The 25,533-nt window shown below is 36.6% G+C and overlaps 1 protein-coding gene across 4 annotated transcripts in view; it reads right to left on the bottom strand.

Moving 5' to 3' along the window:
• Positions 1 to 25,533, bottom strand: part of SPAG16 (sperm associated antigen 16) — a 368,224-nt gene that overhangs the window by 306,425 nt on the left and 36,266 nt on the right. For all 4 annotated transcript variants that reach the window (XM_085065720.1, XM_085065718.1, XM_085065722.1 and 1 more), the window contains one exon: positions 23,542 to 23,690. In XM_085065720.1, the coding sequence (XP_084921846.1) occupies positions 23,542 to 23,690 (149 nt within the window). The remainder of the gene's footprint in view (positions 1 to 23,541; positions 23,691 to 25,533) is intronic.

Below are 25,533 nucleotides of genomic sequence, written 5' to 3'. Positions count from 1 at the left end.
GCCTTGGAGCTGTGCCTCTGCAACAACCAGTCAGAGGCCCAGGCAAAGTCCTTTCTTCCAGGCTCCTCTTCACTCATCGTGGAAGGGACAGACAGACCTAAAATTCAGAAGGTCTCAGTCCTGGCAGTCTGCGGCTTCAAGACATACAAAAAAGCTGGTTTTGTCATTCAGATTACACTAACTCTATATTAGACACGAATTTAGAATGAACTCTGAAGATCAAATTATCTACGTGGAACAGGACATCTTAAAAATATGCTCTGCAGACTTCTCTCCTGTGGCAAAAGTGACAATAATCAAGAAAAAAAATCCTCAGATGAAAAACTTTACCAGATAATGAAAGGCAAAACCAAATGTTGATTGAATGGCTCAGCAAAGATCCACAGATAACATGCTTAAGATCCACTGCAAGACTGGATTCTCTAAAAGGTTTAAATCCTTCAGATAGACATAGAGAATAAAAAGTACTGAAAACAAACAGAACATGAAGATGTTCTGAACTCCTAGCCCTGGTTTATTCAGCTCCAGCCATTAATCTAGAGGGATAAGAGGCACAGAATGGTACTGGACTGTAGCAGCTTAGAAAAAGAAAACCTGGGCCCCTGGAGCAAGCAGAGATGCCCTTGCCATTAATCACAAACCTCACTACAGAGCAGATAATCAGCATTCCTGCCATCAGGAGGGGCTGGGGTAACACAATAAACCACCTCAAAGTCACAGCAGGCTTGAGTTTTCAGGCTCTCCACCAGAAAGAATACAGATATCCTGGAGCCAGGACTGCCTTTGCCAGATAAGGGACAGAGGGACTGAACTGTGAGAAGGATTCTGGATGGAGGGGAACCCACCTTTCACCTTTCCAAAGAAAGGAATTAGGAAAGCATTCAGCATGGGTTCCAGAAAGAAACTGGTCCTAAATTAGAGAACACAGCCCTTTATAATGAAATTCAAGACAAAGAGTTCAGACTACTTGCAAATGGCTACTTGGACACCATCATCTGCACTTAGCATTTACAATCAGCTGGAAATAACTATCTGGGATTTTAGGCACATACAATGGTATTGAAGAATCATAACGAGAATATCTTCAGCTCTGCTGAAGAGAATTGATATTCTTTACACAGAATACAGAGGGGGTGGTTTTGCCTGTATGTGCACATGAGGGTATTAAATACACTTAAAGCATCAAGTTCTTTATAATATTAAACTGTGTATTTGAAAATAACAAATGGAAAAATCATAGAGAAAGTGCAAGGAGCCTCAAATTAAAAACTGGTTAAGACAACTGGCCTTCTACTGACATAAAACACTGGACTAGAACTGGGAAGGAAGGTTTATATCGATTAACCTCTGTGAGATTATTGGCATGGGCTATTTTCCATTTTTCCATGGCCTATTTTTTTCTCTCCCTGTTTTCCACAGGAGGTTAGCTCCATGAGTTGCATCCAGAGGCAAAGCTGCTGTGCTTCAAAAGACCTTTCTTGTAAGTATAATGCCACTAAAAAGTCCAAATATGTGCAGCTTATCTCGCAGCCCCATTTTCCATTGGTGTGGTCTGAGATATTTCCTAAGATTAATCAGCAGACTAGGAGATTTATTGCTAAATCTAATTAACCAAGCTAAAGAGCTTTATTAAAAATAGATTGTCATTAAAGAATGTAAGGAGGGTAACTGTGCACAATATATTTTAAGGACTGCACCAGTCATTACAAACCCACTTGCCAAGACACCACAGCTTGCTGAAGGCTTGGCTGATGGCTTCTGTTTGCAACATTTTAGGACATCCTGCTGTGAGAAGCTTTAAAGGAGACTGAAATTGCTGTGCTCTTTAAAATGCCCATCAACCACTAAGATTAAGGAGCTAATAAAACCACTATATTTTAATCTGAAAACACAGACAGAGCAGGAATAATCACTGAGTCCTTTTAGAATTTGTTAGCACTAAACTTGATAGCAGCCATCCTGTTTCCTGTTAATTTGTAGGAACGAGCATATAGCAAATTTCACAACTACAAAGTAGCAAAAGAATATCAGTTTGTGTCCCATTTCAGAAGCTCTACACACTGCATATCCTACAAGGGTGCTATCAACCCAAACCAAACTTTCTAAATTACTATGAAGACAGTTAAGCTAATAACTTGATCAGTGTGAGCAAATCTATTCCAGACCCAAGACATGGAAGGTATTTGTCCATGACTGTGGCTTCAATCACAGGCACAGCCCAACAAAGCCACTCCAAAATCCATGGAACAGCAGGGACTTTCAGTATTGACTGACATCAGACAGTCTTTCTTCTCTGACTGGGGAAGAAGACAGAATCTGAAATTATGAAGAGCAAATGATCAAAGTCATCCTTTGCTTAGCACAGATACTAGCAAGATACCTATCCCTGGGGAAAAAACCAAAAGTAATAAATATGGAACATTCAGAATCAGGAAATAAATATGCAAACTAAAAATACAGTAAAATAAAAAATAATAAAGATTAAAGTAACCTGGAACTGTTAATTCAGCAAGGAATATGTTTGTGGCTAAAGTTCCACATTTTTATAGAATTGCATGCCAATTGTGTCTCAGTCATAATATTCCTACAGATCTCTGAAGCCAGTTTCCAGAAAAATACATAGATTTTCTTAGGAAATCTTAGGAAAAATTAAGATAAGTCTGCAGGTTTTATTATACACAGAATAGAGAGCTGAATAAAGATATTAACTAAAGATGAGTACAGTCCCAAAATATGTAAGAGCCTTTATGCAACTCTTAAAAGCTTTCTATACTCCTTGTCTTACAAAGTTTTACCTTTCAAGATTTACACATTTGAACAACTAGGATAATAACATAAGAAAGGCATAAAAACCAGCATGCCTTTAGCAAATTGTTCTCATTCACTTTCTTGAACAAAACCAATTAGTAAATATTACCAGACTTAGTAATTTCAGAGTGAAACAAGCCTAGGAAAGACAAGGCTCTCTGAACAGAAGTGACAGAAAATCTTACATTTTTCAGTAGAAAAATGTCCCTAGATACTACTTCAGGAGACAGTGCTGTAAATGATTGCTGTAACATTCAAAAAATATAGTAAAAAGAGAATAATATAAAAATATTATTTTTCCAAAACTCCTTCGTGAGGATCTGAAGTATTTCTGAAATTGTGGCTTTTCAACCCTTTGCAGTGATAATCCCATGTTCTACCAGAGCAGGAGACTTGGCCTCAGTTGAGATAATTCATACCTATGGTTCCCACTGGCATCAACAGTGGTATCACTTGTCATGGCCAGATGAAATGTGGATTTCAGTAGCGCCCCAGCACACATCAGGTAGAAGTCAGTGTGACTTTTTCCCCAGATAGATTGCATGAAATCATAAAGGTATTTCATGCCTTAAGCCCTCACAGGTTCCTATACGAAAAGCAAACCTGAAGAGAAGAGAAATAGCTTGTCTTTCTTTTGTTTGTGATTTTTTGGTTGGTTTTCTTCTCTTTTAATTTAAGAGCCTGAACCATAAGAGGATTTAGTGATTGACCCCAGATCAAGCTAAAATTTTCTAGGACAGCTTGTAAATCAAACTCGTATCTTCTGAGTCTCAAACCATCCTTTAATTTTCCCTTATAAGATAAAAACCTTGTCTTGATGCAAACTGTCATGCAATTACAAAAATCGACCCTTAAAGATTTTAGAAACATCTCTTTTCTGTCCTGTCCTGAATTTTTCCAGCAAGACTGCCTTTTCTCTTCCAACAGCAGGGCTCTTCAGGGCAAGTCTACAGCTTCCCTTTTCCTCGAGAAAGACACAAGAGACTCATTTGTCAAAACATACAGAAGGCAATGAATAGATAAGTGGAACTGATCTAAATCATCTCACAGCTGAGAAAAATGTAGTGGAGTTTAATAGAAAACATCCAAATCAGTTTGTCTAAATCACAGCTTGGCCTTGTCTATATCATTATTACAGGTAGTGTTAGCTTCTCCTTACTCAGATGTTAAAAATTGAAGTCAAACGGCAGCAGCTTCACCCTGTAACCATGAACAAGCTCAAACCTTGCTACTTTAATCCTGAAAGAAAATAGTGCAATCCTAAGTGAGCCAAAGCCCATCACACAGCAAATTAGTGATTCAAAGTCCTTCAGTGAGGGAGGAGAAGGAGCAATCTTTTCTTTTTGCCAAAATTGATGACCATTATCATCAGCAGTTCCAATCTGAAAGCTGTCAAGGTCATTCTAAGACTGCAGTTCAGACATGCACAAGGAGCACAGGCATAGGTGCTAGGGTATCCATCCATCCATCCAATTTAAAAAGCAAATACTAGATATTTTTTTCAGAAATGTGAGGTAATGAAAATTAAATTCATCTTAGGGCACAGTTACTATGTCCAAGATGGGAAAGACAGCCTAACTTGTATCACTAAAAATTTTCAAGGAAATATTCTAATCTGCATTTTCACCCAGGAATCAGCATTGTGTCTGTTTTTCATTTCTTAGAAAGAGGATTGCACTGAACAATGATAGCTATACTGACATATCATTGAAATTCTCTTTTTATACAAAGTTACAAAGAATTTTAATAATTGCTTGCTTATTTTCCCTGAAAAATCTGATACACTTATATTACGGAGAATATGTTTCATCTATTTTCATTTTAAAGTTTCACAAGTTTCACTATATTGAAATTTCCATATCTCAGTTTTTAAGTATCAAAGCAGTCCCATGGAAATCAGAAGTTCTACTCAGAAGCTACTTATTATAAATAAATAGTTTTCACAACAAGGCTTGAGTTTTACACTCAGTTTTTGTCCCAACTTCCAAAAGAGCTTAATTATTACTAAGAAACCATAAAACCATTCAAAAAGTGAAAATAAGGCATTCTTAAAACAATAAATAAGAATGAAAATACTCTTGGCTGTAATTGCTGACACTGAATGCACCTCTGACTATCAAAAATAAAAGCATATCAAATAAGCAAAAACACTTAGATAGCAAATTACAGTTTTACTTTTTCTTGACTCTATTTAAAATTATTTAAGCTTTCAAGGTAAGTTGAGAATGATTCAAATCAGTTCCTGTTTCCCTCTTCCCCATGAAGAAAATCCTGACTGTTCTCTGAGCAGCTCAGCTTTAGGGCACCAGAGATAGGTGGCTCCAGAAGGAACCAAATGCTAAGCAGGAAAATATTAAAGCAATATTAAAAGCTTTGCTACAAGAGTGACAAAACTGACATAGTTGCTAAGCATGATTTTCCTTTGTTTTCGTATTTTCTGTAATTGAAAGAACAGAGCATCCTTTTCTAGCAGAGTATGAAAGAAGGTATTTAGTGCACCCACTGAAGATAATGCCAGTGAAATAGGCAGTAGGCACTGTTGTGCAGTTAATACTGAAACAACTCAATTTCAAAATGCTCCAGTGTCTATAGAAACCATAATACAACACATTTGCACATTATTTTACTATGTTAATCATGACCACAATTATTTTATAAACATCTGAAATGTGTGGAAAGGAAGTTGAAAGCAATAGCAGGAGAGTGTAGTAAAACTTTTATTGCCTGCTCCATCTTCCTTGGCTTGCTAATAAAAGCCATAAAACTCAGCTACAAAGGTTGTGGCCACATAACTCCTCCTTATTCAGCTTACAACCCTGACAATTTTCCCTTTTTTAATAAAATAAACATGAAGATAATATGTAATAGGTACTAAAAATCAGATTAATTAAAAAAAGCAATGGCAAAACTATCTGTCTTCAAATTCAGGGCTAGTGCAGCTCTTCAGAAAATTTGTGAACTGGTGCTAACAGTAAATTTGCACTTGAAATTGCTCCTGACAATGTCAGTTTTAAGGCTCTGCCACATCAAGTGAAGCCATTGCCTATGTAATAAAAAACTAGAAAGCTCTACTACTCAATGTCTAACTATGCCACAGACACTCAATCACTTTTGGACTAGAGCTCTCATTAGCACTCATTGATAAATACACTGCAATTATTTTCTACCATCGAAAGGATAAACTTAAAGCTGCTGCACTTCACTAGTTTTGTTTCTTTTATTGCAGCTATTAAAACCAGATTTGATTAGCCAGATATGATTAATAATCAGAGTGGTTTGAAAAAGGAAGAGGAAGATAACAATTATAGAGAGATCCATCACTGAAACGCAATAGCTCTCTTCCAATATTCAGCACTAGGGCTTGTTTAACTTTATCACCACTATTTCAGAAAGTAACAGCATAAAATGAAAAAACTTACTCTATGCCAAGCATACTGCCCAACACTACAGAAATAAAACTACTGCAACGCTTTAGCTCCTGCTAAAACTTTCAAACTTCCTCACAAATTCCCAAGTAAATCACATTTCGCAGTTTAAAGCAACGCAGCCGTGGCTGATGCTGTTAAGGATGAACACAACACTCCAATGTGGGGACTGGAACATCATGTGTGCACTGGAGGCAACTGCCCAGAGAGCTGCACAGCTGCCCAGAGGATTTGGAGTAGTGGGACAAGCCTGGAAGTGTCCAAGGCCAGGTTGGACAGGGCTTGGAGCAACCTGGGATAGTGGGAGGTGTCCCTGCCCATGGCAGGGGGGAATGAGATGAGTTTTAAGGTCCCTTCCAACCTGTGACCAGAAAAACACAGAACGTTAAGATACTCTGCACCCGCACTGAGTGGGAGATCAATCCTCAAGATAATTTCTCCAGAGAAGGAAAAATTCTAAAAAAGACTCCATCATTCTCTGAGGATCTGTGTTCAAAAGACTATCTATGCTGTACAGAAACACCCCATGTAGCCTTCTTCCAACACCTCAACCATCCCAGCTACATCATCAAATGCATTTTAACCCCTTCGTTTGATTACTCATCTGTCACAGCAAATTGCATGACCAACAGTCTCTGTAGAGTCAACAAGGAGAGTGAAGAGTCACAGTGAAATTATTCCAGAGAATGAATGTGCAATAATTCTGAGTGCTAAGTTCAGTTACAGTCTCAAGAAAGTGATATAATGCTAATCTAACTTTTAATTTACTACCCCCTGATGGTGGGAATTCAGCTTAATACATGTAATTGAAATTAATTTCTTAATTTAAAATTATTACAACTGCAAGATGCAAAGTCTATACTGGTAAGATAAAAAGTAAGATTATCACATGTAAGAGAATAAATTCAGTATTATTTTACTGGTAGTAATTCCCAGTGTGTAGCCCTGATTCTCATCGTCATCTCATCATCTCATCATCACAACAGAACATGTTCCTGTTTGCTTTCCTGTTTTAACAGTATTATATGTCTCACAGATAATTAAACAATATGTTCATACAATAGAGATGTACACACAGCTATGTATATAACTTAATCTTGCATAAACAACGGCAAACACTGTGACAAAACTCAGCTTGATCATTTGCCAAGGAGAAGTAAAAGAACATCAATAAATGCTGCAATAAATTATCATGATATGAGGCACGCAGTCGATTTTCATGGCAGTTTTCTAAGTCACAAATAACCATGTGCTATTCCCAAAGACATTCCCTGCCCCTTCCTTTAAAAGGCTTATGCCTGAAAAGCAACATTTATGATCAATGTTAAAATAAACAACAGTGCAATAAAATATAGAAACCTCTTCCAATTACAATTTTATTTCGTAGATTTAAATTTTGATTATGGTGCAATTAAACATCAGCAATATTTTAAGCTACAGCAGCACATGCTGCATATGCCACACAATTCATCATGTTAAAGAGGCAATGCTGATCAAATGATGGACATCAAGTTACTTCAGTTTTCTGACATACTCCAAAATAAGTTGCAATATTGTCTTTATATATTTTTTTCTTTTTAAATTTCATAGTGATTAATATGGGTTTTCTCTACCACAGAAGAATCCTACTGTAGAATCAACTAAAAAATGTAGACGCCTTCTCGATTTTCTCCATGAAAACAATATAATATAATAATACAAACAATACAAGACTATCCACTCATTTGCAGATTTTCTAGAAGACAGCTCATCTGAATTCTTCTTGATTTTTTTCCTAAAATATGCACTGTGAAAGACGGTTTAAAAATTCTTATCCCTTGCATGATTTCACCTTGCACTTCTAATAAGATAAAAATATATCTGCTCCCAAAGCCTCTCCTACCACAGATGCAAGAGGTGCAAATAAGTTCTAAATTTTGCCATTCTTTCATTAACTTTCCAAATATTAACAAAGAAGTTTCTTTTTTCCTCAAATTAATATTCTGCTTCTCAGGCACTGTCGGGAAGCTCAGAAACTGCGTTTACATTCTCAGTAGCCTGGATACACTAATTTCTGCCAGGGCCAAAGTACCCACTGTAATCATCTCAATAACTGTTATAAGGCACACAGGGTTTACAGCACTCCATACATCACCACAATGAACTGGTAAACACATTCAGGGGCCATTAGTTATTGATTTATTTGCAATTATGCGTTACAGATGCCGTCCATGTTCCCCCCTTTGGCAGTTCATCATCCTGACTCCGTTTCAGGACAGCCAGTAACCATTATCCCAAGCTCCATATAATGAGAAATAATGAAAACAAAGCTCTAAGAGCACTCTGACATGCAGGTACAAAGCTCTCGGCTTGTCAATACTGCAGAGAAATGGATTCTTTATAATAAAGAGCTAATTAATTGATTACTGTACTTGTAAGCAATAAGTACTTTATCAAACAGTGATAAAGCTGGTTATCTATCACTGTTAACCACCAGAAATATTTCCAGCCCTGCAGGAAGTGGATACAGCAAAATATGAAAGAGGCACTGCCAGACTGACTTCACAGTCATGCCAGCACTGAAACTGAAACAGCTACAAAGTGCCTTAAGGTGTGAGGAAGTCAGTTGGCTCTAGATCCAGCAAGGCAGATCATGAAGCCAGACCCAAAATGTCTGTAATTGATTTTGGATCACATAAAACCCAGGCCTCTGCACTTCTTTGAAATAAATTTCTACTTGAGTTAGACATAGCTTTAAAAAAAATCCATTATTTAGAAACTGTCATTTTTTTCAAGACTGAAGGATTGACTGTAACTGCCAGTACATTTGTGAAATGCCTAAACTACATTCTCTATTAAAAAGCAACTCTATTTCTAACCCAGAATGTCCTTAGATTCAATTTTCATCCACTAAATTCTACTCTGGTTCTGTCTGCTAAGTAAACACTGCTATAAAGAGCACATTTTGTCCCTTTATCAGAGTCAATGATGAAGAACACCCTAATTAAACCTGTTCCAGTCGAAGATTGCCCTGCTCATTGTAGGGGGGGTGGACTAGATGGTCTTTAAAGGTCCCTTCAAAGCAAAACTATTCTATGATTCTATGAACTTTAAAAGCAGCATAGTAAAAAAGTATATTTTTATTTCTCTTTTGTTTACCAAGTGATACAGACCTCCCCTCCTCATTTACCTGGCCTCTTAATGGAATAAGACCTCACCAGTGTGTCATTTGATAAATATGTCAGTAACTTCAAATCAACCACTAATCAGATTTTTGAGATTCTCTTTTCCCCCAAGTCACATATAAAAATGCTAAATAGTTTCAAAGAAAAAAAAAATCTAAATACATTTTATTCTTCCCCATTTAAGGCTTCATGTCAAACTTGAACACATTAGTAATTATTTACAATTATTCACATTGATTTTGTACAATTCCACAATTTTGTCTTCCACAGTCATGGGATAATTTGCATTAATATTAGTACATATTATGTAATAGTATAATTACATACAGTTTTCAGTTCTTCCTATTATTCTGTTTCTCCATTTCTTGAGTCACTTTTTACATCTTAAATATAGCTTTGAAAGTAACCACACATTGCTGGCACAATCTCCCCAAGACAATTTCTTACAACAGAAGGAGATGAAAAAACAGAATAAGTTTATCACCACCTGACTCCCAAGTTACAAAATTGAAACACTGAGCTTTCATGTGGGATAGCAGAAACTACAAGATTTTATTCAATTCTTGAAACCTAGTCCATGTACTCTCAATAGAAAGGCAATTTGTTCATGTGGGTTAGGACAGATGGCATGGGGACCTAAAATGAATTTTACTCTGAAAAACAGCAATTGTTTACCCAGTGGATCTGTTCTTTTTCTGTATTCAAAATCACATATCCTCAGTAAGAATGTAAGTAGCAGCTTTTATTGCTTTTTATTACCATTAGCCCCTCAAACCCACACAATTTTGAGATGGAACTAGGGGCTATTTTGTCTTTTTTTAATCTCTCTTCAAACCTGTTCATACACAGCAGTTCTCTGTTCCATCCAAGTGAGAGGGAATATCTGAAACGAGTTCTCCACAACTGCTCATCCACGGACAGATTCAAGACAACTCACAATCTCATTCTAAATTCAGGCACTTGGGCACTACCATAACAGCTTCAAAGCTTTTATTGGAGATGGCAAATTTCACCCATCAGTAGCTACAGCACAGGATGAGTGTGAAGAACGTGCTTTATTAATTTTTAAGGCTGCTATGTGTCAGTATCTCTATGTGGACTTAGAAAGTGATGATGCAGCCTGACCTGTCAGCTCCTGCTTTGATGTTTCCTGTCTACCCTTAGCTGTCATATCAACACCTCAAATTGTTCTTGTGCTTCTGCCTCCTCTCTGCTGGCACCAAAGGCAATATTTGGCAAGAGTAAAACTGGAAAACCACTATCACATTTTCTACTCAAAGGAACTGCAGTTACTAAAAGCATTTAATATGTTTTTAAACAACTTTCCTATGTGATCACAGCTATTGCAGCAGATAGAAGGCCTGTAATGTTTAAGCCATAAACTGCACCACTGGACTCCCTTTGTTCTTGCCCTGAAGGAAATCCTAATAAAGTCTCCAATTTCCAGCTCCTAACTGATGAAAAATTCAGTAATACTCTGCCTCCAGATCAGACTGAGAATTTGGTTGGAATCACACAGGCAATTTCTTAGATATTAAAATCTTTTTTTTGTGCTGTGGAGGAAAACATAGGGAACATACAGGACTGCAGTTCATCTACATGAAGTAATGCTCACAAACACATCAGACATCATTCCTCTCAATTTCTATCATCTCACAATTAAAAGCACACATTCTTTTTCTGGAGGGGAAAAAACCTTACAATAAATATAAACCAGTGATGAATTTTAAAAAAGGGATTATAGCATCTCTGACTGTTCTCTCAGGATTATCTTCAGACCACTAGCTTCTTAAAACGATCTTATTTATTCAGAACAAAAACGTTTAAAAGAAAACACATTTTGAAATTGAGTAACACCTTGTAAAAACACCACTTCTACATTCAATTATCGACATACCGTCCAGAAATACTAGCAAGTCTAAAATACCACTACTTCTTTCCCTGGTGCCAAGTCTTGTACTGAAAGTCAGACATGTTACTGCACTGAGGGGACCCTATAGTGAAATTCTAGGGGTTTGATGCTCTTTTGAGCCACAAATAATTTTTAAAAATTGTTGCAAGACCATAATGAATAGGGTTTTCTTAGTCTTATTTGGGAAGCAATATCCTAACTTCATATTTCTATGTTTAAATTAAGCTGTGTAGGATTTTTTCATCCAAAACATTACTGCTAATATAAACTTACACTGTTTGTGTGTGCCTGTGACCTCAATACTGCTTAGTCTCATTTTTGGAGATTTCTATCAAACTCGTAGTACGTTCTCTCCAAAAATTTCCTTTTCTAACTTACAATCTAAAGAAAATGCAAAGAACAAAGAAGATGCATTTTGTTTGTCACAGAAAATCAAAATTGCTTGAAAATTTCAAGTTTTTTTCTTTCTAATTTAAGGATTAAAACATTTTAGTTTTAACACTGCACAAAGGACATGGGGATGAAACAGCACAGATTTACCTGGATATTTCCTCAGAGGGCTGGGGGGAAGAAACAACCACAAAGAGCTGACTTCAAAGTAACAGCTGAGAGCAGCAGTTCAAATTTCCATAGAAAAAACACTGAAGGGAAGGTCTAAATATATAACCAACTTTTTTTACTCTGACACCTACTATTTATACGTATTTGTAGCTTGTGTGCACACTTCACCAGAAAGTCTTTATCACAGCAGCAAAATTACAGCTTTTTCAAGCTCCAAAACCCCAAATACAGCCTTTGTATTACCTGAGTAGGACTGGAGAAAACCCTTCAACACGGTGTTCAGAGGAGAATTGTAGAAGAAATGCACAGGTTTGAAAGTCCTTTTTAGAGGCAGACAAATTCTGACCATTGTTAGCCTGCATGTTCCTCTACAATTCCAGCAGAATTCTGTTTCAGATGTAGAAAGGCTGTGAGGATTCTGTAAGAATCATCACCAACATGGAATTCCCCCAGAAATAGTCATCTACTCTGGAGTGAATGGGAGAAGATTTCATGGAACAGAGTAACCTAAGAGAGAGCAGATCCTGTGCCTCACACATGCTGATGCAGATCCACCTTCCTTGGCACCAGGGAGCATGGATCTGAACCCATGGACATCCTGCCCACCTCTCCATGCCACCAGAAAAATGGATTCCTCTCTGCAAAGAATGAAAGTAGAATAGAGAGGCAGGAAACAGGAACCTTGTCATTGGCAACAAGACATTAGATCTGTTTAAATTATTAATATACTAATTACCAGAAAATTAACCTTTACAGCACAACAGTATGTAATGATAGCTGACTCGAAACAGAAGCTGGCTATTTAACTCTATGTTTAGAAAATTTCTTAGACAATAACATCAACCCAGTCTCAGCACATATGCCTTTAATTCTCAAAAGCGTTTAGGTATCTAATATCCCTTCCAATTCAAACCACTCCATGATTCCATGACCTATTCCTACTAACTTCAATGATAGGAACCTGAACAACTTAGCAGAGCTTTAAATGCTGATCAGTGCTGAATGTATAGACACTACTTTGAGAAGAAAAACTAAAAGGTTAAAACCCCTTGGTAAATGGCTTTCAAGGATTGGGTGTGCAGCTAGAATAAGACAATGTAGACAACAAGTACATCAATCTCTCATAGGCACATACTTGTGTAGCTAAAAAAAACCAAATAAGGAACAACCAAAAAGAGAGCACCTATAAAATCAAATATCAACTGTGCCATGACTGGAACAGTCCAATGACATACTAAAGTGATGCTCAAATACATTTGGCTGCAAAGAGGGACAAAAAAGTTACTCTTTTCTTGTTTCCTCTCATTACCTTTGCTAAAATAACTTACTTCTGACAGGAAATTCATGACAAATTAATTTAATTAGTGAAAACATCTTTAAAACTAATACACCCAGGATTTGTAATGTCAGGAACAACACTGATAGCTCCAAATCTTTAATTTAAAAACTTCTCTGATGTTCATAAATTATTTAAAAACCCAAACCTTTTAGTTCAAAGAAACAGAAAAGAACGATTACAAAAGGTATAAATGTGAGCCAGTCTGGAGCCTTGCAGAGTAGCTGACACAGCTGATAAGAATACTCCCCTGCACAGGTGTTGGCATGTTCTGACTAAGCTCCCAGCCACAGCCTTGGCACAGCTAGCCTCTTTTACTGCCACTGAGGCTCTCTACTCACACACATTACCAGATGGTGCTAGAAGCTTACTCTGTGTGTATCCTGACAAAAATGGAAATAAACTACACAGATTGTGAAGAGCTCCTTGCTATGACTCCCAGACCAAAAATCAGTTAACTCAGCACCAAGGTTAACAATATGTGAGTGTATTAGCTTGTGTGGTTGTGTTTTTGAAAACAATACAGGAGTTATCAAATACAACACAGGACCTCTCCAATTATCCTTAAATGTGCTCCAAATATTGTCAGCCTTCCCCATTCCATTCTTTTTATAAACCATGAAATAAAACACTTAATTAGTACATAATAAGCTGTCTTCCATTAAAATGGAACAAAACTCAGTAAATAAACAATTACACCAACAAAGCCCTGTCAGCTTCTCTTCATTGTTATTTCCCAAATTATTTTAGCCGGGGTGGATTTCTGAAATCAAAGCAAGTCTGCACACACTGTTCTTCAAAGCTTTGGTGGCAGACAGGAATTGGTCATGAACTATGAGTCTGCAAAACAGAACAGAACTTGGAGGGGAAGGATCAGAGCAAGGGAAGTTTAGTCAACAACACAACAGGAGCAGCAGAATTAACAGCTGCCAAAGCCTTCTAGCCTGGAACTCCAGAGAACATCTCTTTCCAATTACTACTGTTTGGACAAAACCAATCGCTTGACAACTGACTACATCAAAACCACCCAAGTAAAATATACTCAAATGAGGATTCCTTTCTCAATAATTTTTAAAACTAAAAATGCCTCCTATTTCATTTCTATCTTCATTACTATTTTTCTTATTCACAATATTGCAAAAGCAAGGACAGTACCTTCATGTTAACCAACCCTGTGATCCATGTCAAAACATACAATTGGGGTATTCTATTACATTACCATGGCAGTGTGCTGCTCTTTGATTGTTTATCTGCTGGGTTCAAGCCACAGCAGGTACACCTTACAGCATAGAACAATTTTTAAACCAAGTGTGAAGGAGGCCTATGAATTCCTCTACTATTGCTAACATCCTTTCCAGACTAAGACATGTCACAACTGTATGCATTGTTCCTAAATTATCTGCAAGAGTTAAGTAATCTAAACACAATTTTAAAAAAATTATAATTATTACACAACAGAAGTGTGGAAATTTAGCATAGACGTTTTCATATTATCAAGTACCACAGGTAAACTAATTTTTTTTAATGACTAAATATTTTTAAAATATTATGAACTGTGATTTTGCACAGTGATTTTTTTCTCATTTATCTCTCTTCTTTTTGTGAGAATGAACTCTTGACAGATTTACATTCCAGCAAATATCAGTTTTGTTGTACTGCTTTGAGAGAACAATTTCTTTGCAGGTGCTACAGAAATATGGGGGAGGTTTGCTTTTTACCATGAGTGAAGCATTTCTGCAAAAACAGAAGCAGCTTCAGATTTCTAGTAAATTATAAGCGTCTGATTGGCTGATCTGCTTTGGATAATTTACAGTATATAGCATATTATCTGAACTCCATATACTCAAGATAAAAACTTGGAAACATAAATACAGAACTACAGTGTAAAACATACACGAGAAATGCAAACTGAACCTGTCTGCTGGGTATCTGGCGCTCTGCTGTCACTTCAGCATGGTCTGGCCTGTGTTCTGAGTAACAAAATGCTGTAACTTGGCTTTCAAACCTGCATGTTCAAACTTCATAATTCAGCACCTTAGCTGAAAGGATTTAGAGTATTTACAAAGAGAGCACAGGGAGGAAAGAGGAGGGGAGCTGCTGGGGAGAAGAGAGGACTTCGGAAAGGAAACGGGGAAAAAAAGCCTTCTTCTAAATGAGCTGTGAAACCACTGACTACAAATGATGCATTGTGGTTTTCCCCCCCAAAACCAAGCTCAGAGATCATGGCCAAACTCGACAGTAAGACATTAAACTGCATTTACATAAAAACAAATTTGCAATATAAAAATATTCCTAATGTGTCCACAAAATTGTTTAACAATCGTGCTTTACAAAGCGATTGCCTTTAGTGGCAAAAAATTTGAGTTGCCTTCATTGTCTGAACATCCCATGAATTATTCCTGTTCCTCTGGTGTGAAACCCCACCTGTATAGATTCATTCCAGGCTGGGTTCCAGCAGAAATCTGCCCAAGCTCAGCCTCCCTGCTGGCAGAGGTTGCACTTTGCTTACTGCATGTACGAGCAGGTAAGATCAACTAATCCATGATTATACAGCAACCAGTTTTAATCATGATCAAACCTGTCAGGCCTAGATTTGAACTGGAAATCCAATTACAAAGAGGCCTGTGACCCATTAACATTATCCTCATAGTATGTGACACTCCAATGAAACAGTGTCACATTTGCTGGAGGAAATGCTCTGATTATTAATTCATAAACTGTTTGGAGTAAAGACTTAGTATTTTATTTCATTCCATTGTATTCAAACAGAAACAATTAAGATTTTACTTTCTACTCCCAGAAGTGCTGTTTGAATATACAAGACAAACAACCCTGAACACTGTGAGCAGTGCCAGAGCTCTTAGGGTATGTTAGAGATTTGTTACCATGAAAACGAAATGCTAATGTTGAATTTCATTTTCCTTAAAGTGATGTTTACATATGCAAAGGCTTTGTTTAAATATTGGAAAAAAAGATTGAAACACCAAAATCCATAACTTACTACAGGATAGTTAATTTAAAATATAAATACCACAGCGAGCACCTGAGCCTTTCCCTCAAGATTTTAGGGGTCTGAGTGCTTATTTCATATTTCAATCACATTTCACTAATTTGAAAGGGATGTAGTTTTATCCGTGAGTAACTTCAGCTGAACTACGTCAAAATGGAAAAAAAACAAAACAAAAAACTCAATTAGCATTAAGTTTGGCCTCATTTAATCTACCTTTTTTTTTTGTGTGTGTGTGTAAGCATATCAAGCAGTAGTTCACATATTGCCTTTTCAGCCATATCCCTGAACACCAAGCTAAGGTTAACTGCTGAACTGTAAACTGCAAATACTTCATTCTGGAAGAATACTCCTTTAGTGGTGATTATTTACCCAGTTCAAATACAACTACCACTCTGAACATTTTGACTTGCAATTGTGTACCAATTAAAAGTAATACTTCTATGTGTTTTATCAATATCCAAAACCACCAAGCAGATCATTGATTTGTTGTATTGAAAACTAACACTTAGTATACAAAGTTCCCAAATTATTACCTAACTCTTCCCAACTCCTGCATCATAAACTTTTTGTTATGAAACAGACCTTGAAAAAAAAAAAATAGAGGAACTATAGCTGGAAAAAGACTTCTGTGGAATTTAGATTTTTTCCCTCTCACACAAGAAAAATCCCTTCTTAAAAACCATCAATATTTTCAAACTGAAATAAAGTTTGCACCAACAACATGGTACCACTAAGGTATCCAACACTACTCATATCTTGTAGTGCATTCCAATGCTAGTTAGCGATTCTCCTTCCTTGAAAGAACTGGAGATCTTGGCAGAAGTGTAACGTTCCAAAGAGCATTGGAATTGCACAGTTAGAGATGTTGTACCAGCAGAATTCCCTTTGGGGGCTGTAAGCACCGAACATCTGTTAGTGAACAAACAAGCACAACTCAACCATTCTCCTCCTCTTCCCCTCAGAATTCCCACATGGTTTCCAAGAGAAATGTTAAGGTCTTGACACATTAATTAAAGGGAAAACAAAGCATTAGTCCCGAGTTAATGAAATTGCCCAATTATGGTCTCAAAGGCCAACTCTGCTGACATGACCAACAGCTGTGCAATCACCATCCCACCTCCTGCTGGGGCTGTGCTGTAGGAGCCTCTGGAGTGCCTGGAAAGTTCTCTCTCAACTCAGGCAAAGTTAAATCCTGTCATACAGCCCAGAGGCAATGAGGGAAAGCATTGCAGGGAGTCTGAGGGATAGAGGAAACCCTCACACAAAACAATTCCCAGCTCTCTCCCTTTGACAGGGCTGTCTGTCCTGAGGAGGACAGCAAATGCTATTTGTAAAGGTAAAGAAAACCGAACATTTGAAAGTCTTTATGTAATTTTTTAACATCTGTTACAACTTCTCTGCAACATTCAAAGGTTTTCTCTTCAATTAAATACAGTTTCCATACATCCCTCTTCCAAGAAATCAAAGCATTTGCATACAAAAAAATCAGTAGTTTCATTATCAGCAGTTTTTGCTAGTGATTATAGCAAGAAATTCAGCCTCACAGAAGACAGCCTTTTATTCTAAAATCTGTCAATACTGACCCTCAAATATAGAAAGAAATACATGAATATGCAAAGCCTATGTACAATTAGAATTAGGATTAAGTGCATCTTACTTCCCAACAGCTTTCTGTATTGGTTCTCAGTCTTGGGGACCTGTTATTTTATTATTCTTGGCAGCACGCAGTGACTCAAGGCACCAAGAAAACCCTTTGGATTCCTGTGAGGTAATTTTATCAACTACCAATGGCTTAAAGAATCAATCTATAACTAAAAATGAAAGGAATTGGATGTCTCAATTTAATAAAGCTGTAAAGGTGGGTGGAAAATTATATATAAATTGTCTTTATAATTTGGTCTTGCAGCTGCATGAATTTTTCCTATATAGCTTTATTTGTAGCTAATGCTCTTGAGCATTTCCTCATTTTCTCCATGAAGGCTTGACATCTTTAAACACATCTGAGCAAATCCTAAAACCAAAGCCATCATCACGTTATCCATTACATCATGGAATATAATAGACAAGTCTTTAAAAAGCATGAATTTCACCTAAAAAGCAGCTTTTTCTTTTTACCATTTCAAAGTCCATAGCAAAAGTGCTTAAAAAAATAAACCAAACAGAATTGCCTAACAAAACATGTAATTCTTTTAAATGAAATTCCATCAAAACCAACTAAGGGACACATTTTAGATTACAGTCAGTTAATCTTGGATCATACTCAACATTTGAGTCACAGAACATTAATTCTGTAAGTAGAAGGAAAGAGACATCATCTTCTAAGGATATACATTTTCTGTGCTGCTTAACACCCACAATACACTGAATGATTCTTATTGAATTTTTACTTTATTACTACTTGTTCTAACAAATTGTTTTGTAATTTGGGATTTGGTTTTGGTTGTTTTTTTGGGTTTTTTTTAACAGAATTCTTTTCTATTTTAAGGATGCATCCTGTCTGCCCTTAGGGTTCTTTTCTGTAGACTACCCAATTTCATTTCTCACCTTTTCTTTGACATTTTCATAGACTTCTAATCATTCTTACTGCTCTGGTGTAGATTCTCCATTGTATCCTGAAGAGCTGGGATCAGATTGCACACAAAACTCCAGCCAAAGCTACATGCCATCTGAAAGTAGCAAGAGGAAAATTCCACATGCTCCAGGCAATATTCCTGGTTTACACTGCAGCACAGTGTTCAGCTGTTCCACAATATTATGTGGTTTTCAACTCATGTTAAGCTTGTTTTACACAACATACCCTTGAGCCTACTCAAATTAAAAGCCAACAATCAACACTTTCTAATCTTCCTGATCTCTATTTGTACATTGAATCATTTTTGAAAGGCAAAGTTTTGTACCTTTTCTGGCATTGTCTGTTATTTATTTAGATCAATTCTCTAATAGGTCAGGTTTGGAATTCCACTCGTGTCCTCAGCTGCACTTGCTCTTCCAGCCCCACCAAACCCAGGCCACTTGGCCTGCAAGTTCTGTCAGCTTATTTTCTGTTCCATTTTCCAGATCATTAAGGACAATATATCCCTGCAAAAAGGCCTCTTCAGTATATCTGCATGTTTCTGATCTATTTTCCATTGATTTAGAAAAAAATTATGTCAGGCCAAATTTCCACAGTTGTTCACAGGAATTAATCTGTAAGAGTATCCAAAGCTCTTCTAAAAACATAAGCACTCTTGTATCTTACCCATGGAACCTCCTATCCTTCCATGGAAACAATATAGGCTGGATTGAAACCATTTTTCCCTGCAAATCAATTTTCCCAGTTACTTCTTTTTCTGGTTTCTTGCAGATATTGAGTAAAATCTCAGTTATACACTGCCAATTTCCTTAGGAATTTAAGTTATACTGTTGAGTCTATAGTTTCTTAGATTATACTTCTTATCTCATTTGAAACATAGACGTTGTATTTTCCTTTCCCTTCTCTAGGCTGCAGGTTTATATTTGGGTAACTCGTATTAATTTTCTTAGCTCCATGTCTGGAGTTTTATTATCCCAGGGAAGGACTGTAAGAATAATCATTGCCAGTATTATCTGTCAGTCACCTACTCTCTTCTGAATATCAAATCAGTTCTTCCTTAGCCACATTATTACAAACATAAAGTGATTGTTTCATTTATGACCTTTCCTAACTACTCAGGGACTTCATCTTTCCAATTCTGTCCCCAGTACACCTGTGCTAATTTATATTCAAACTCAATAATCTGATTAAGTAATCACTTAATCTCCCCTTCTGCTTGAGAGCACAGAAACAGCAGTTCTTGTAAATTTTGTACTCTTTCTTCCGGAGAACTGAGAAATTTCAGTGTACTACATGTATCCATGTGACATCTCAACCCAAAGTCTTATTAATTATAAAAACCCTATCTGTATGATCACTGGATTTTACTTCTGCATTTTTAATATTCACAATGGCCATAACTGCAAAATCTGTTCCACAAAAACAGATAATTCCTCAACTCCAGAAATGTCCAATACACCTTTATCTAAAGTTTTACACCAAGTAAAACTGAAAGAAGAAAATTGAAAGCAGAAAATAGAATTGGGTTTTAATATATGTAGAAATATAATTTAGTGAACATAAAGAAGCTGCAATTGTCCTGCTAATAACTTACAAAAGCAATCAAAAATAGAATGTACTCTGAAAGGGACCTGAGAGAATAAAAATAGAAAAGTTTTCAAGAGCATAATGAAATTCACATTATCAAAGGTTGTCTACAATTTTAATGACCTGTGAGTGCATTTTAATTAATTTAAATGTTTAAAGTAGTACTCTATGCACATTCTTAATCTAAGACTATTTATGCTATTGATACTGGCTTATTAAGGGCCAGATATGTAAATAGTTTAGACTAATTGCCTGTTACTGTACAAATTCACTGAGTCTCCTAACAAAGACTGTAAAATCAGGATAAAGCATTCTCTCAGAAAAAAAATCCAGTTGCTTTTTCACTCACTGTTTCAGTGATAAACTTCACAGCAAAGGGGCCCTGTGTTTTAAATTACGTGTCAGCTTTTACAGGATATTACAATAACCCAATATATGTCTGTCCTTGAAGTAAATGTTCTAGCTCAGCTATGACTCATATTTGCATCTACTTAAAAGCACAGGCATTTGTTAGATCACTATTTAGCTACCAGACACAGAAGAGATGTTAAATCATCTCCATCACCATAGTTCACTCCTATGTAACAGTGCAGTTAATACAAACATTTATAATTTTGTCCCAAGGATACAATCTCATGACAATATAGTGGCTTTTTACTGAATGGGATATAATCCAAGTGCCTGAACTTTTAAATTAGATAAAGTATTCACTCTGAACTTTTTTAAGCTTTAAACATTTATTTACATTTACTGAAGCAGGTCTGACAACACTAGACAGTGAATTTTACCTAGATTTTCCATATCATCTGTTCTCTTTTCCTCTGTTTTGTTGTAAATGTATATGCAAATACAGGATTTTAACTTCGTTTATTTCTTCCATATCTTCCTCACCTGAACTCCATAGAACTGACCAAACTCATCCTCTGAATCCTCCTTCTTTTGTGGTATAAATAGAATTGACATGAATCATAATCCTAATCTCAGTAAGTATAAATCAATTTTACTCTTCCCAATAAAACATTTAAAGTGGTATTTTCATTATTGTAAAGGAAAACAAGACTGACTTATGGAACACTTTTCAGTAAATGCTCGTGTTCATTTCTGTTGAATCATTGTAAGAAAGAATCTAAGCCACATAACACATAGGAGAATTTAAAAGATCTTTTGATGTAGGTCAGAGGAGAGGAGACAGCACACAAGCTTCATCCAACTATCACAGCAATTGACCTAAAGAAGGCAAGGCTCTCATTTATACCTTATCCTTTTGATGGGAACAAATACTTAGACACTTAAACACTCGAATAAGAACACATTATTTAATAAAACACCTTGGATTAGAACTGTAGATCAATAAATGTGCACTGCAGGACAGAGTTCTGTCTCATTTTAAACACAATTTTAACTCACTTCTTTGCACTCTACACATTCATCATTCCCTCTGCCATTTATTTCTATCAGCCTAAGAAATAATTCACAAATAATTCACATGTACTATCCAAGTTGTTATCCTTTATTAGGGGAAAGGAAATATTTAGAAATAAGATATCCAGGAAATGTGAAGTGAAAAAGAACTATAGTTCCATTGTTGGAAGAGATGCTAATGTCATATCTAAAGTTTTAGATTATTGCTTAGCCATGGTAAAATCTAGTACATTCAAACATGCCCATATTTTCTGATACCTTATTTCTGGAACTAATCCAGTTCTCTAATCCATTGATTAAATAAAGACATCAGGGCCTCTGGTAGGACTCATTCAGGAAATATAAGATCTGTAGAAACACAGATGCTTGCCAGAACCAGTCAACTAACTGTGCTCATGAATTTCAAACAACTAGAGCCTGACAGCCACACTAACTGTGCAGAGTTGATGTTCTGGGGGTGAAGCATAACTCTGAAGTTTTCCATAAAAATCCAGATGACTTCAGTAGAAACAGAAACACAACGATGATTGCTTCTTGCATTATGAAATTTTACCTGTTCACAAGCCAAAATGAAGAGAGAAGATACCTGTAGGAGTCTAGGTCAGAAGTTTTTAACCACTGAATGAAAAACAGGGAAACTCGAGATGGGCTGACTAGCATGTGCCTCAGATACTAAGTGGTGTGAGGACAGTATGGAGAAATACTCCCTATATATGGTGAGAAATGCTTCAGTAAGCAGCAGAAAAGATACAGATATATATAGATTTTTTTCTTCATTTGAGGTCTCAGGAGCAGAAAAAGGAATGAAAACAGAAATGAAATGGTATGTTTGTCTGTGGAGAGGTGCACTGCCAATGTCAAATGGAAGAAATGCTCTAGCAAAGCCCGAGAGAAACCTAGAGAATTAATTGCCATGGACATATCCTTGGGGAGACTGGGAGAGCAAAGACTGAAGCTGCTTCTGACTATATCACCATCAACTAAAGCTTTTTCCCCTCTCAAAAAAGACAGTTTAAACTGTAACTGAAACTCTCAAACAGAAATAGACCAGTGTAATAGTTTTAGGAGCTTATGAAATTCTAGATATTACAGTATTTACCTTTATTTGGAAAAATAAAACACATTGTAATGCAGTCCCAAGATGCAACCTTAATAAATAAAACAATCAGGATCAAGTAAACATTTCTTTCCATAATAAAAAAAATATTCAATCGGGAATTAATTTTGATTTTGCACAACTTCCAAACTGAAGCAGTAACACATCTCTAGTATACGCAGGTTTAGAAGCTTTGACTATTAAGAAATCACCAATTTTTTGCCCTTAGTTTCCCAGATGTTTTTCAGCTGGAACAGTCTGAAATGCTGGAAAAGTTTGCAAGCACTATGGAAGAGACGAGAACTTCTCAAACTTAAAAGTAACTTACAAAATTTTCTTTTGTAACCTGAGAAAGTTACAAAAGTAACACAACAGAGCAAGAAGCAATTACAGCCAGTGCTCCTCCGCTGCTAGGTGATCACATTGGATTCTCAAAAAGTACACTGCTGGCTTCAATTAGAGTTCCTGTAATTCCCTAAAAATTTAATTGCTATAGAAACTCGTATTAAAAATAAAAAACTTGTTACCTACTTGTCCTATTTATTTCAACTACACAGGACTTCTTTGAATCACATTGAGCAAAAGTGTCCTTCATCACAACTTAGCATAAAGAGGATTGATACCGTTCAGCTGGAAAGAGCACTGTACCTTCAGATCTCTCTTGGCCATCTTCTCTGCATCTTTGGCTGCATCACTTGAAGAGCTTGCAACAACAAAGAATTTTTTCTGCCTGGCTTCCCGAAGAGCTTTCTGGGTGGGACCTTCAAACTCTGTCCTCCTTGTACAATCATGGCCTACTATAAAATAAAACCAACAAAAATATCATCAGAATGCATTTTATTTACTCTTCTGGAAGCTATCTCCTTACTTAATAGCTAGACATCTGAAATTCTCAAAGAAACACCACTTTAAATAAAAAGATATCCAGGTTGCTGTGCTGTCCACATAAAGTACTCCAGGACTACACGTATCTCTACTCCACAAATTATTTCAACTCACTTAAAGCTACACTAGACTTGGCCCCAAAAATGCAATAATCTTGCAGTACAGAGAGAGTCACAGTGAAATGGATGCATTGTTTCCCATCCCTCAGAGCCAGAGGAAACATCAGCTCACTGCATCCTATCAGTATCCACCACCAATGCAATATCCTGATTTACAGCCCACAGTTCCTGTTCTTTCCCTTCACTTTCTCCCAATTCACCTTTCCAACAAGGAATTACTGATGAATAGGTAACTCAGCAAAGAACTCCTAAGCAGGTAACACAGCTTTAAACCATCCAAGGTTGAAAGGAACAGGAGGAAGAGTGCAGCACACATGGACTTTAGCACAATGCATCTGCCATGACCTGGCAAAAAGGACACTTTTCTCTGACAGCCTTTGCCTTGGCAGCTCACACAAATCCAAACACAGCCCTCTGTGATCCCTGCATCTTGTTGCAGCGCTCTGTTGGATATACATGAGTCTACATGAAAAAGAATATAATACTGATTTCCAACAGGATTTGGGCACTTACATCCCTCCAGTTCTTTGAAAAAAATCTCTAATCGAAAAAACCCATTATACAGCTAAAATCCAGACAGAAACAAATGTACTTAACATTACTCACTTCTAAATGCTTGCTCTTGTAAAATGGTTTTATTAACATGTTGACGCCAAAATGCAAACCTAATGACTTAAAGGGGGAAAAAAACCTAAACACTCCTGAGGCAAGAAAAGCAGATCAAGCAAACAAAACCTTCCTATATATCCAACCTGAGTAAAACTGGAACTGGTGGAATGAACTGTGCCTGGATTAAAAAAACATTAGTATTTATGTATTCTGTTTTAAAAGTGAAAGCCACTGTCAGAGATATCCTGAATAACTTTTTCTGAGGAACAGTATACAGCAAAATTGGTGAAACACCTTCTACTCACTTAGTAACTTCTATCCCCTAGCATGTTGCTTACAGAGTATTTGGTTTGTTGGTGCTTTTGAAATACACATACCTATAAAGCAACAGAGTTATGACAGCTGCAGAGCTTTAGAAGTCAGTACAAATTAAAGGAAGAAAGAATGAGTTCCAAAGAACTGTTGCACTGAGATGTCAACAGCTTGGGTTAAAAGATTTTCTGTTCTGATTGCACTGCACATGGAATGGGCACAACCAGCCTCATGTACTTCAACTGGTGCATTTTAAATTTCTTTTTGCATGACCTTCTAACTGCAATTGCATCAGATCAAGAAAAGGGAAAAGCAGAGTTAACAGTCTTAGCAATGAGTTAATTCAACCATGAGTAAAGAAACTCATTGAGTTCAACTTTTGAATATAATTGGGTAATAAATAAGCAGCTGTTGTTTTTAGAAAATACAAGAAGAATACTGAGCAAGGAGCAGTTTTATAACATGCTTAGAACCAGCTGTTATAGCAGTGTTCACTTAGGCTTATAAGCAAGCCACAGTCAGCAGTGCTTAATTCCAGCAGGCAAAAGGGCTCTTTTTTCAGAGCACCACTTAACACCGTGTTTTGATCCATAAGGAAGGGTGCAAGCACTCTGGTAACATACACTGATAACCCAAAAAAATACCAGCTCTCCCTCTTTGATAATTGGATTCCTCTATGTATGATCTTGCTACCATATCAGGAAGGACTAGATTT

Source organism: Lichenostomus cassidix, chromosome 7 (genome assembly GCF_008360975.1).
Source record: "Lichenostomus cassidix isolate B80296 chromosome 7, HeHo_3.0, whole genome shotgun sequence".
Taxonomy (NCBI): Eukaryota; Metazoa; Chordata; class Aves; order Passeriformes; family Meliphagidae; genus Lichenostomus; species Lichenostomus cassidix.
This window is presented reverse-complemented; position numbering and strand designations above follow the sequence as displayed.